The sequence below is a fragment of the Lissotriton vulgaris genome, chromosome 1_2, assembly GCF_964263255.1.
Source record: "Lissotriton vulgaris chromosome 1_2, aLisVul1.2, whole genome shotgun sequence".
NCBI classification, from domain to species: domain Eukaryota; kingdom Metazoa; phylum Chordata; class Amphibia; order Caudata; family Salamandridae; genus Lissotriton; species Lissotriton vulgaris.
Window position 1 is genome coordinate 285,710,530 of NC_141686.1, and position 12,161 is coordinate 285,722,690.

Sequence of the window (12,161 nt, forward strand, 5' to 3'; positions counted from 1 at the left end):
TGCGTTCCCCGCTTTAGGAAGAAGAAATCAGGGGGCCTGAAGTTTTCCGCCTTGGCTCCGTCTTTCTGGAATGCCCTACCAATCACTATCAGGTCCATTCCAGCTCACCCCGATTTCCGTAAAGCCCTCAAGACCCTCCTCTTCTCACGAGCCTTCCACCCTAGTTGACCTTCCCTGTTCTTTCGGGCCACCCGTCCTTAGCGCCAAGAACCCGCACGGTGATCGAGCGCTCTATAAATCCCTTAACTTCAACTTCCTCAAGGTGCATTTGAGATTCACCGTGGCCCATCGCCTTCTGAAACATCACTTCCTTGAGCAGAGATATCCGTTTGACAATGGATGAAAAATTACTTTTTTATATGCATGTAAGTATGGATGGTTTGTTGGCACAAATACATTCTTTCTACATGACCTAATGCTCATTTCTGTAAACTACATCTACCATAATGCACTATGTAAGTAAAGTAAATGTATATGGTCGACTACTATACTGAACACAATAGCTGTTTACAGGCACAAGACCCTTAAAGGTATAAGGGTGTTTACAGTGCCTAAAAAAGGATTGTTTTGGCTAGTGATGCAAGATTAAACTTATCTTCCAGAGCTTCTTGAAGTGTCAGCTGTATCAACTGAATGAACCCACAAAGCATTGAGGTTCCACAGCAGTATGAAGCAGTTCTTCGGTTGCAGGTGGTGGGGGATGTTAGGAGACCCCTCCTCAGTTGCCCTTGCCTCCCTTAGGAGTCTTGCCACCTTCTCTTTTGTCCTGGATCTGAGATCAAACCATCTCTTCTGATTGTCTTCCATGAATCTCTGTCACTCCAACAGGGTCAATTTTCTCCTGCATTAATTTACTTGCAAATTGTTTTCTGTTGTGATGCGGGCAGGGAAAGGGATGATTTTCCAACAGTTTCAGCTCTTTTTCAAAAAATGTATGTTTTATTTTTCTGTCTCAGCCTCTTTATTGGTGTCCTTTCTTGACATTCTTTGGATTTTTAAGGGTGGGTGGCACAAACTTCGGAAGATTTCAGTCGGATACGGAGCTCCGTCTCCAACATGAACTTATCATGAACTCTCTCCAGTTTTCAACTGAGTGACACTTCCTGGTTGATCAAAAAATCACGAGATTGCTATTGTACATACCAAAAATCGATTCATAAATTGTGATTCACAACAAATTGCGATTTAGAGGTCACTGTTCGGATGATTGGCAAATCAGGCCCACAGTGCACATCTACGGTCCTTTTACAAGGTCACAGAGCTCATTCATGAGGGACTTTCGTCCCAGATTATTTCTTTGCTGCACAGGGACAAGCTTTGTTTTCCGCGCACTCGGCGCCGGCTGGGGCAGGGATTCGTGTCACATGTAATGCTGGCTGCACGCTTTGCAAACAGGCGGGGCCGTGCTATCAGGGCTGATTATACAGGGTGCACGGATACACAGATATGTGTCACATGTAATGCTGGCCTGCTTGCTTTGCAAACAGGCAGAGCCCTGCTATCAGGGCTGATCATACAGGGTGCACGGATACACAGATATGTGTCACATGTAATGCTGGCTGCATGCTCTGCAAACAGGCGGGGCCGTGCTATCAGGGCTGATTATACAGGTGCACGGATACACAGATATGTGTCACATGTAATGCTGGCTGCACGCTTTGCAAACAGGCGGAGCCGTGCAATCAGGGCTGATTATACAGGGTGCACGGGTACACAGATATGTGTCACATGTAATGCTGGCCTGCATGCTTTGCAAGCAGGCAGAGCCGTGCTATCAGGGCTGATTATACAGGGTGCACGGATACACAGATATGGGTCACATGTAATGCTGGCCTGCAAGCTTGCAAACAGGCGGAGCCGTGCTATCAGGGCTGATTATACAGGGTGCACGGATACACAGATATGTGTCACATGTAATGCTGGCCTGCATGCTTTGCAAACAGGCGGAGCCGTGCTATCAAGGCTGATTATACAGGGTGCACCGATACACAGATATGTTTCACATGTAATGCTGGCTGCACGCTTTGCAAACAGGCGGAGCCGTGCTATCAGTGCTGATTATACAGGGTGCACGGATACACAGATATGTGTCACATGTAATTCTGGCCTGCATGCTTTGCGAGCAGGCGGAGCTGTGCTACCAGGGCTGATTATACAGGGTGCACGGATACACAGATAAGTGTCACATGTAATGCTGGCCTGCATGCTTTGCAAACAGGCGGAGCCGTGCTATCAAGGCTGATTATACAGGGTGCACCGATACACAGATATGTTTCACATGTAATGCTGGCTGCACGCTTTGCAAACAGGCGGAGCCGTGCTATCAGTGCTGATTATACAGGGTGCACGGATACACAGATATGTGTCACATGTAATTCTGGCCTGCATGCTTTGCGAGCAGGCGGAGCTGTGCTACCAGGGCTGATTATACAGGGTGCACGGATACACAGATAAGTGTCACATGTGATGCTGGCCTGCATGCTTTGCAAGCAGGCGGAGCCGTGCTATCATGGCTGATTATACAGGGTGCACGAATACACAGATATGTGTCACATGTAATGCTGGCCTGCAAGCTTTGCAAGCAGGCGGAGCCGTGCTATCAAGGCTGATTATACAGGGTGCACGGGTACACAGATATGTGTCACATGTAATGCTGGCCTGCAAGCTTTGCAAGCAGGCGGAGCCGTGCTATCAAGGCTGGTTATACAGGGGGCACGGATACACAGATATGTGTCACATTTAATGCTGGTCTGCATGCTTTGCAAGCAGGCGGAGCCGTGCTATCAAGGCTGATTATACAGGGTGCACGGGTACACAGATATGTGTCACATGTAATGCTGGCCTGCATGCTTTGCAAGCAGGCGGAGCCGTGCTATGAAGGCTGATTATACAGGGTGCACGGATACACAGATATGTGTCACATGTAATGCTGGCCTGCAAACTTGCAAACAGGCGGAGCCGTGCTATCAAGGCTGATTTTACAGGGTGCATGGATACACAGATATGTGTCACATGTAATGCTGGCCTGCATGCTTTGCAAGCAGGCGGAGTCGTGCTATCAAGGCTGATTATACAGGGTGCACGGATACACAGATATGTGTCACATGTAATGCTGGTCTGCATGCTTTGCAAGCAGGTGGAGCCGTGCTATCAAGGCTGATTATACAGGGTGCACGGGTACACAGATATGTGTCACGTGTAATGCTGGCCCCACATCATAATATGGCCAGGCCTGAGAGATGGGGCAATATTCAGCTCGGGGGGGGGGGGGTGGCTACATAGCCCCTCCCCCTTCTTAATATGGCTAGACCCATGGAAATGCGGTCCCCGGGGACTGAAATCGGCCCAGGAGGCGGTCTGCGTGTCCCCTCCCCATTTAAAATATGTCCGGGCCCCGGGACATGAGATCCCCGGGGATGAAATTGGCCTAAGGATGGGGGGTACATACTCTCCCCTCCATAAATTAAGTTTTTAGCCCTGAGGGATGGGGTCCCCGGGGACTAAATCGGCCCAAGGAGGGGGACTGTATGACCCCCCCCTACCAGGGAGACTGTATTTGGGGGGTTGGCTATGAGCAGCAGCTGTTTGATTTATGTATAGTAATTAAATCTTACTTTACATTTAAAAAACTCTAAAATTCACTGAAAAAACAAAGGTTACAGGGACATTATAGTTAGGAAACAGAATTGTTTTTTAAAACCTAGAAATTCATTTAAAAAAACAAAGGCAACATGGTCGTAATAGTTCGGTTCAGATTTTACACACACAAACCATAGAAATTCTACCGTTATAGTTATCTAAAATAACCATAACTCGTGTCCTAAGGCGTCTACAACTCGCGCCCTCGCCATGCACTGCTAATTCACCACATATTACAGCACTCATGACATCATCTGTGACATCATTGATAATATCACTGCAACATTTGCTGTAAAAATATTGATGAGAAAACTGTGCATGGCGGGGTCGCCTATTAGAATGACGTTAAGGCAGGAGCTGCCTTCCTTGTATTAAACAGCTGTAATGTGCAAGCTGTGAGGCAGTAAACAATGTGCTTCTCATGACAGTTTTCCTCTACTAAGGTAATTAACTGAAATCTGACCTTTACACTGCAGTATAAATGTGTGAATATGCATTTATTAGTACGGTTGCTCTAAGTTACATGGCATTAGGCCACATTTCTCTTCACTGTATATAATATATTCTGTTTGGAACTTTGTTTTTTAGGGCCGATATAATCACCACTCTAGAAATGTGTTTGGTCCAAAGTCGATACTTTTATTTGATCAAATTTGGTGCGGGTTGAACGCCCCAAAAGGCGCTGAACGCTAGAACCTGCCCCCGTGCACAGGCAGGGTGCTATCAGCAGCCACCACCTTGCTGCAAAGGAGGCCGCGCGTTCCCTGGAGCGGGCCTCTAGGCGCCCTGCACCCTTATCACCAATTCACTGAGTGTTCGTCTCTCAGGATGTGTGACCTTTCTGTTCTCTTGTGTGACTGCCCTGCGAACACACCAGGAGGTGAGGAGCTCGGCAGAAGGTCTGCCCCACTCTGGCCCATCTGTTCTGAGTCCTGCCCTGGGAGGGAGGGGGCGGGATATCCAGAGGGTGCAGGTTGCGTCCATCCTGTGATCCACCTGGCCACAGCTCTGGAAAGCAAACACAGGAGTTGTCCTTCTCTGGAGTGTCAAGTTATTAGGGTACAGGGTCTGGGCAGGCAGGCCATTCTCTGCAGATGTGAACTTGAGGAGATGTGATGAGTCCAGACGCCCTCACTGTGGATGAAAAATTTGGGGTACTGTCTGGATAGAGGTGCCCTTATGGCTCATGTGAACTAGGGGTGCTGTGTTGGGTCCCTGTGCCCTGTCAATCAATCAATCCATCAGGGGCATTGTAAGCACACTACGCACTCGTGGGGGTCTCAAGGCACTGGGAGGTAGGGGGTAGGTTTGCAGATCTGTTTAGCGAATGAGCCAGGTCTTGAGGATCTTCCTGAAGGTGCTCAGGGAGGGGGCGCGCCTGATGTCTGCCAGTAGCTCGTTCCAGGTCTTGGCCGCATTGTGAATGTAAATGAGGGCTGCTGTGTCTGGGTAGAGGTTTATATTTGCAGAATTAAAGTGGGGTGCTCTGTCTGGGTGGAGGCTCCTTATTGCAGATTTAAAGTGGGGGTGCTGTGTCTGGGTGGAGGCTCCTTATTGCAGATTTAAAGTGGGGGTGCTGTGTCTGGGTAGAGGTGCCCTTATGGAAAATGTGAGTTTGAAGCACAGTGATGGTTTCAGGTGCCTCATTGCAGATGTGAACTGGGGGTGCTGTGTTTAAGTAGAGGTGCTTCATTGCAGAAGTAAACATGGGGTGTTGTGTCTGAGTTGAGTGCACCGGTGGAACTGTACCTGGTACTTGAGCCGACTCTGCTTCTCGATATCCTCAGACTCCTCCTTCCCCAGACTAAGGTTTGTTTTGCGGTCGAAGTGCAGGCTGCCAAAGCGCGGGGTGCCAACGCCCCCCGCCTCACTCTTTTCCTCCACAGACAGCTCAAAGGCATCGTCGATGCTGAACTCTGGTCTTCCTTTCGCAGACATCAGTGGGAGTGTGGGGGGACACTGTTAGAGTGTGAGGAAGGAAGGAAGGATCACCCCTAAATCTCCAGGCACAGCCCTACTAGTCTTTGAGCAACCCAACTAAAGAAGAAAGACTACACTGGACAATGTAACTAGAAAAGAAAGACTACACTGGACAATTTAACTAGAAAAGAAAGACTAACTGGATGAATCTACTTGGAGCAGACTCACGGATAAGTCTACCAAAAGAACGCATATCATCCTGAGGAACCTTATTAGAGAAGAAAGACTCCACTGGGGAATCTCGCTGAAGAAGACAGACTACACAGAGGTGTCAACCTGGATGAGACCCTCCTGATGAATCTACCCAGAGAATTATCTACCTGAAGAACAGGAGAACAGTAACCTGGCCACCCTACTATTGGTACAAAGACACCCTTTAAAACTACCCTGCTTTACAAATGTACTCCTTGAAATTTGAAGAAAACAGACTTCCCCGCGAAATCTCAGTAGAGAAGAAAGACTCTCCTGGAGGCCAGAATGAGAGACTCCCTGAGGATATATACCCAAAGAAGAAAGACTCCAATGAGGAATCTCTTATATAATAAAGAAATCTCAAAGGACCCTTACTAAAGAAGGACTACTCCATGGAGGAATTCCATAGGAAGAGTGAGAGGCCCCTGAGAAAGCCCACAACAGAAGAAAGACTAGTCTGGAAACCCCCAACTGAGGGTTCTGTCCCTACCCAGAGGAGAAACTGTCTCCCTGAAGAACTACCTACACAAGAAAGCTGCCTGGGGATCTACCTACAGAAAAAAAAGATCTACCCAGAGGTGAGGGGTCCCTGAGGAATTTACCACGAGAAAAAGGATTCCTGACTAACCTACCTAGAGAAGAAAGCTTTCTGGGAAATCTACCTACAGAAAAAAGGACCCCTAATGGATCTTCTCAGAGGAATGGGGCCCCTGAGGAATCTACCTACAGAAAAAAAGCTCCCTAAGAATCTACTTACAGAAAGAAGCTCTGCAAAGACTGTACCCCCAGAAAAGACCCCTGAGGGGTCTTGGGGGAAGCCAGTCTCCCTGGTTAACCCACTAATGAGGTCACTTCTGATGCTGTACCCCTTCACCTGGAGAGATCACCCCGAAAAGAAGGACCTCTGCCCACCTCTCACCCACCTCAGCCAAGGGAGCCCCATCTTTAACCTGGGCAGCGGGGGTGACAACAGCTGTGGGGGAGGGGGGGGGCAAGAGTCTGAAGGCTCGGGCAGCCAATCAGAAGCGGCCAAGGCGCGTATGGCTGGGGAGGGAGGCAGGGGTGAAGTTTGTTCTTCTTTCCGGATCCTCTTCTCCACCGGAGCCCCCTCACTGGGGGTGTTGTCGGGATGGGGTGTGAGGGTCAGCTGGGGTGGCCGCTGCCTCCGTCCCTCCTCTTTCCTTGTTTATTGTTCCTCCTCTTGTAACTTTGTTGCCTCTGAGCTGTCATCGGCAGCACGAGTCCACTTCCTCCCTCCTCCTCTTCGTCGCCTTCTCCAGGGAACAAGCACAACAGCTTGTCAAAAGAAGCCCCGAGCCTGGGGGTGGGTGGGTGTGGCAGGGACTGCCCCGGACTGCCCTGGGTCAGGCGGAAGCAGCGCCCGCATCTGTCCCATCAGCTGCCCCAGCCCCACAGGCACACGCCCCGGTTAGTTTACTCAATCACCGCGCACTGCGGCTTGAAGCTCCTCTAATAAAAGAATAAAAAGTTCCCGGAACTACCAAGATGGCGCTGGTTGTTGACATCTGTGACCCGCAGGCAAGGGCCAACCAGACGTTCATGTGCACGATGTCGATAGATAGGGAATAAACTGGGAAAAAATAGTAGCTATTTACAGCGCTTGGATGTGCCAAAATCAGTTATTAGGGCGGAGCTTAAGGGGGCTGTTTGGTGTTTGACACCCCCCAAATAAATGTATTCTTTGTATGTTGGATCTGGGAGCCCTGAGTCGGGTCTTCTATGCTTTTGTGGGTCCTCGTTTGAATAAAAGGTTTTAACTCGTTATAATCAGTGCTTTAAATGGAAAACTGGAAGTGCGTGCAGTTACTCTGTACCAGAGTACCTGCCTGTTTCTGAGAAGTGCCGGTACTTTCCAATTAAAAGTATAGCATTTCTCTTGAGAAGTGCCGGTACTCCCCCTCTCAAAATAAAAAAGTGGTGGTACTCCGTACCGGACAGTACCGGCCCATTTAAAGCACTGGTTATAATTTTTGGTTTTATCAGTAACTTAGACAGGGGCTCACCTACTGCAAATCTGTATTAACCCCTTGCATGCAGCCGCGATTCTGCGCCTGTGCGGCAAAATCGCGAGTGGGCGTGTTTGTGACGGCCCCAACCGTCATCAGCACACGAGCGCCGTAGTGCATGACGGATGGGGGCCGTCATCAGCATGCAAGGTGTTAAACTTGTTCCTCATGGTAACAGTGCATCCCAAACCTTGGTCGTTCTTCCACCCTTCGCCATACTGTTTTCTTTAGTCAGGAAATTTATAATTCTCGCCCTGGAATCTCGTTGAAGCTACGCCCCTGTCAGTTATATTGAACCCAGTATACAAACAAGTCATTTAATCGTGATGAACTTGATGAAACAAGGGCTCTTGATAATCTGATTCAGTTCTTAAGGGGTTATTTACAATAAACTGGCGGAGCGTGGTGTAGCTCCAAAATTGCTAACCCCGCGATTCATTAGTTTAAAAACGCACGGATGTGCAGCATTCACAAGACTGCGGCACACCCCTGTGTTTCCTCCAGCTCTGGCTCTAAATCTAGCTGCCTAGCGCCAACACGGGCCCCTCTTGCACCATAGTGCAAGGGTGTCTGCATTGCAGAGAATGATTGTTTATGTTCGGGAAGGTGTCCCGTCCTGCACATAAACAATCTTGAATTGCGCTTTGTAATTTTTATGTGTTCTGCTTTGTGCAGCACACATAGAAGTTGTGACTCGTCATTTTTAAATGATTGTTAATTTGCAGGAAGGGAAACCGACTTGCACATGAACAATCACTAATGGCGATTTGCTGTTTCTGTGTGTGCTTCATAATGCATAATTCCGAGACACAATACCTAAAGCTGTCCACGAGACCCATCAGGAACTTATCACGGTTTCTCATACACTTTTTGGCCGATAACATAACGACTAGGACCTCGTGTTTACTTATGAATATAATGGTGTGACTTATTTTCACATCTTCCCACTTACGGCTCTGCATGCTTACGGTTTTTGGTTGGACCACCGCTATCTTCACGTGGTCCTAGAACACGCAGTCTTTCTGACTATATTGAATACTATTGTTGCACGAAATACACCCAAATGGCAATCTAAACATACAGAATCCCTTGGCCTCTCACTGGACCTACGGCTATTACTTTAATAGGTGAAAAAACAATTACTTGGGACACATCTAGTCTTCTTTTAACTCCAGGATTTTTGAGTATCTACTAAACTAATCACTTTTCGGTCCGACAAGTTAATATATCATTTCAATTTGGCAACTTCAGACCAAGAAATTGTTTTTGTAGCACCGCGTGACGAAACACGTGTCAACTGTCTTTTCCTGTTTTCAAATGCACATTTACTAACCATAATCTTCTGGCTTCAACTTTTGACCCAGTGTTGAGCGAACATCAAATATTGTGAAGGCTTCAAATTGTTTCCTGTTGGACAACCTATTGAGTGCTTTGGTACTTTGACATAATATAGTAAAACAGAATAGCTTTAGACCCGATCTATCGTCCACATCCTTGGTAGTAGGATGCTATGTTCCACAACAGCACCAACAACACTAAGGGCTCGATTAGGATTGTGGTGATTCCGCATTCTCCCGGCCGGCGGAAGCCACCGCCGGCCCGGAGGATGCGGAATCACCACTGCGGACCTTTAAAACACCCACCGCCAGATTATGATGGCGGTGGGATCAGCGGCGGACGGCAGGTTCGTTCGCCGCTGATCCGCAGGGTGTTGGCCGCAATTTGGTGGTGGTGTCTGCAAGACACCGCCAGCCAAATTACAATGGGTTTGGAAACATGCTTTTCCCTGGCAGATTTACCGCCGTGGAAAACCATGTGGACAATAGCTTCTGGGGGGCCCTTGCGGGCCCCCAGGGTGTCAGGGGGTGGGGGTGCACATGGGGGGTACCTATGGTACCCCCCAGCATTTGCATGTACAAGGCGGCCGGCACCGCGCGGTGCCTGCCGTTTTGTGCATGCAAATGGAAAGCATGCATATTTAAATCTTCTTCAAAAGCCCCCCGCCCACTCCTCAAACCCAGACCAAGCAGCCACCAACCTCACCCAATGGTTATCCAACAGCGCCGACATCCTAGCACCACTGAAAAAACGACAAATCAAACTAGGCAGCAAGAAGGCCTCCTGGTTCAACGATGACCTTAAGAAATCCAAGAAACTCTGTCGCTCCCTCGAGAAGGCCTGGAAAAAAGACCCAACCACCAGCACCAAGGACGCCTTCAAAAACGCCACCCGCATACACCACCAACTAATCCGAAATGCCAAGAAAGCAGCCTTCAAGGACCGTCTGGATAACAACGCCCACAACAGCAAGGAATTATTCAACATCGTCAAGGAATTTACCAACCCCTCAGCCAACTCCAACGACATCACCCCCTCTCAAGCCCTCTGCGACTCCCTAGCCTCATTCTTCCACAACAAAATTGCAGACATCCACAACAGCTTCGACAACCAACCCGGAGACCAACCCACCCAATCCCCTGCAGGACCACCACCCCCCCTGAACATCCTCAATGACTGGAAGCCAATCTCCACTGAGGACACCATCCGTCTGATGAACTCTATCCACTCAGGATCCCCCACTGACCCTTGCCCTCACCACATCTTTAACAAAGCAGACTCCATTATTGCACCGCACCTCCGAGACGTCATCAACTGCTCTCTCAACTCCGCAACCTTCCCGGAAAGCTGGAAACATGCCGAACTCAGCGCCCTCCTGAAGAAACCCACAGCTGACCCCACCGAACTCAAAAACTATCGCCCTATCTCACTCCTTCCATTCCCGGCCAAAGTCATCGAGAAAGCTGTCAACAACCAGCTCGCCGCATTCCTCGAAACCAACAAATCCCTCGACTCCTCACAGTCCGGCTTCCGAGCCAAGCACAGCACCGAAACCGCCCTCATCGCAGCAACAGACGACATTCGAATTCTACTGGACAATGGAGACACAGTCGCCCTCATCCTCCTCGACCTCTCCGCAGCCTTCGACACAGTCTGTCATAGCACCCTTCTACAGCGCCTCAAAAACATCGTAATCCAAGGAAAAGCACTGGAATGGATCACCTCGTTCCTCTCCGGAAGAACCCAGAGAGTCCGCCTTCCACCATTCAAGTCAGAGGCTACTGAAGTCATCTGCGGCGTACCTCAAGGGTCCTCACTCAGTCCCACCCTCTTCAACGTTTACATGAGCCCCCTCGCGACCATCGCACGCCAACATAACCTCAACATCATCTCCTACGCCGATGACACTCAGCTGATCCTATCACTCACCAGAGACCCTAACACGGCCAAAACCAACCTACACGCAGGAATGAAAGAAGTAGCCGAATGGATGAAGCACAGCCGTCTGAAACTGAACTCAGACAAAACAGAAGTCCTCATCTTAGGTACCTCCCCCTCCGCCTGGGACGACTCTTGGTGGCCAGAGGCCCTTGGAAAAGCACCCATCCCGACGGACCACGCATGGAACCTGGGCGTCATCCTGGATTCCTCACTCTCGATGAACAGACAAGTCAACGCCGTCTCCTCATCTTGCTTCAACATTCTTCGCATGCTCAAAAAAACATTTCGCTGGATCCCTACCGACACTAGAAAAACAGTCACCCACGCGCTGGTCACGAGCCGACTGGACTACGGAAACACCCTCTACGCCGGCACCCCCGCAAAACTCCAGAAAAAACTACAACGCATCCAGAACGCCTCAGCCAGGCTCATATTAGACATCCCGCGCAAAGAACACATCTCTGATCACCTGAAAAACCTCCACTGGCTCCCCGTCAATAAGAGGATCACTTTCCGGCTCCTAACCCACGCACGCAAAGCACTCTACGAAATCGGACCCGAATGCCTCAACACACGACTATCCTTCTACACCCCCTCCCGCCAGCTACGATCCTCCAACCTAGCCCTTGCCACTGTACCTCGCATCAACAAAACCACCATGGGAGGCAGATCCTTCTCCTACCTAGCAGCTAAAACTTGGAACTCACTTCCCACTCACCTTCGCCTTACTCAGAACCACCTAGCATTCAGAAAGCAACTCAAAACGTGGATATTCGACAAGTAACTCCCCACCCTTCCTCAAGCGCCTTGAGACCCTCTGGGTATGTAGCGCGCTATACAAATCTTTTGACTTGACTTGACTTGAATCTTGCGGCGGCTGCTGCTTAAAGCAGCACCCGCCGCAATGTTAAATATACAAGATGTGACCGCCAGGGTGGCGGTCACATCCTAATTCGCACCGAGGGACTGCTGCTGCCCCTGCGGACGGTCCCTCCACCTCGGGGGTGGCGGACGGACGCTGGTCCGTCCGCCATCCTAATAGGC

General features: G+C 49.5%; 1 protein-coding gene across 1 annotated transcript in view; it reads right to left on the reverse strand.

The window, feature by feature from the left end:
- The window catches only part of TMEM134 (transmembrane protein 134), an 87,950-nt gene extending 80,860 nt beyond the window's left edge, over nt 1–7,090 (reverse strand). The window contains exon 1 of the mRNA XM_086953249.1: nt 5,389–7,090. Within this exon, the coding sequence (XP_086809375.1) occupies nt 5,389–5,577 (189 nt within the window). The 5' untranslated portion in view covers nt 5,578–7,090. The remainder of the gene's footprint in view (nt 1–5,388) is intronic.
- Nucleotides 7,091–12,161: the final 5,071 nt, after the last annotated feature.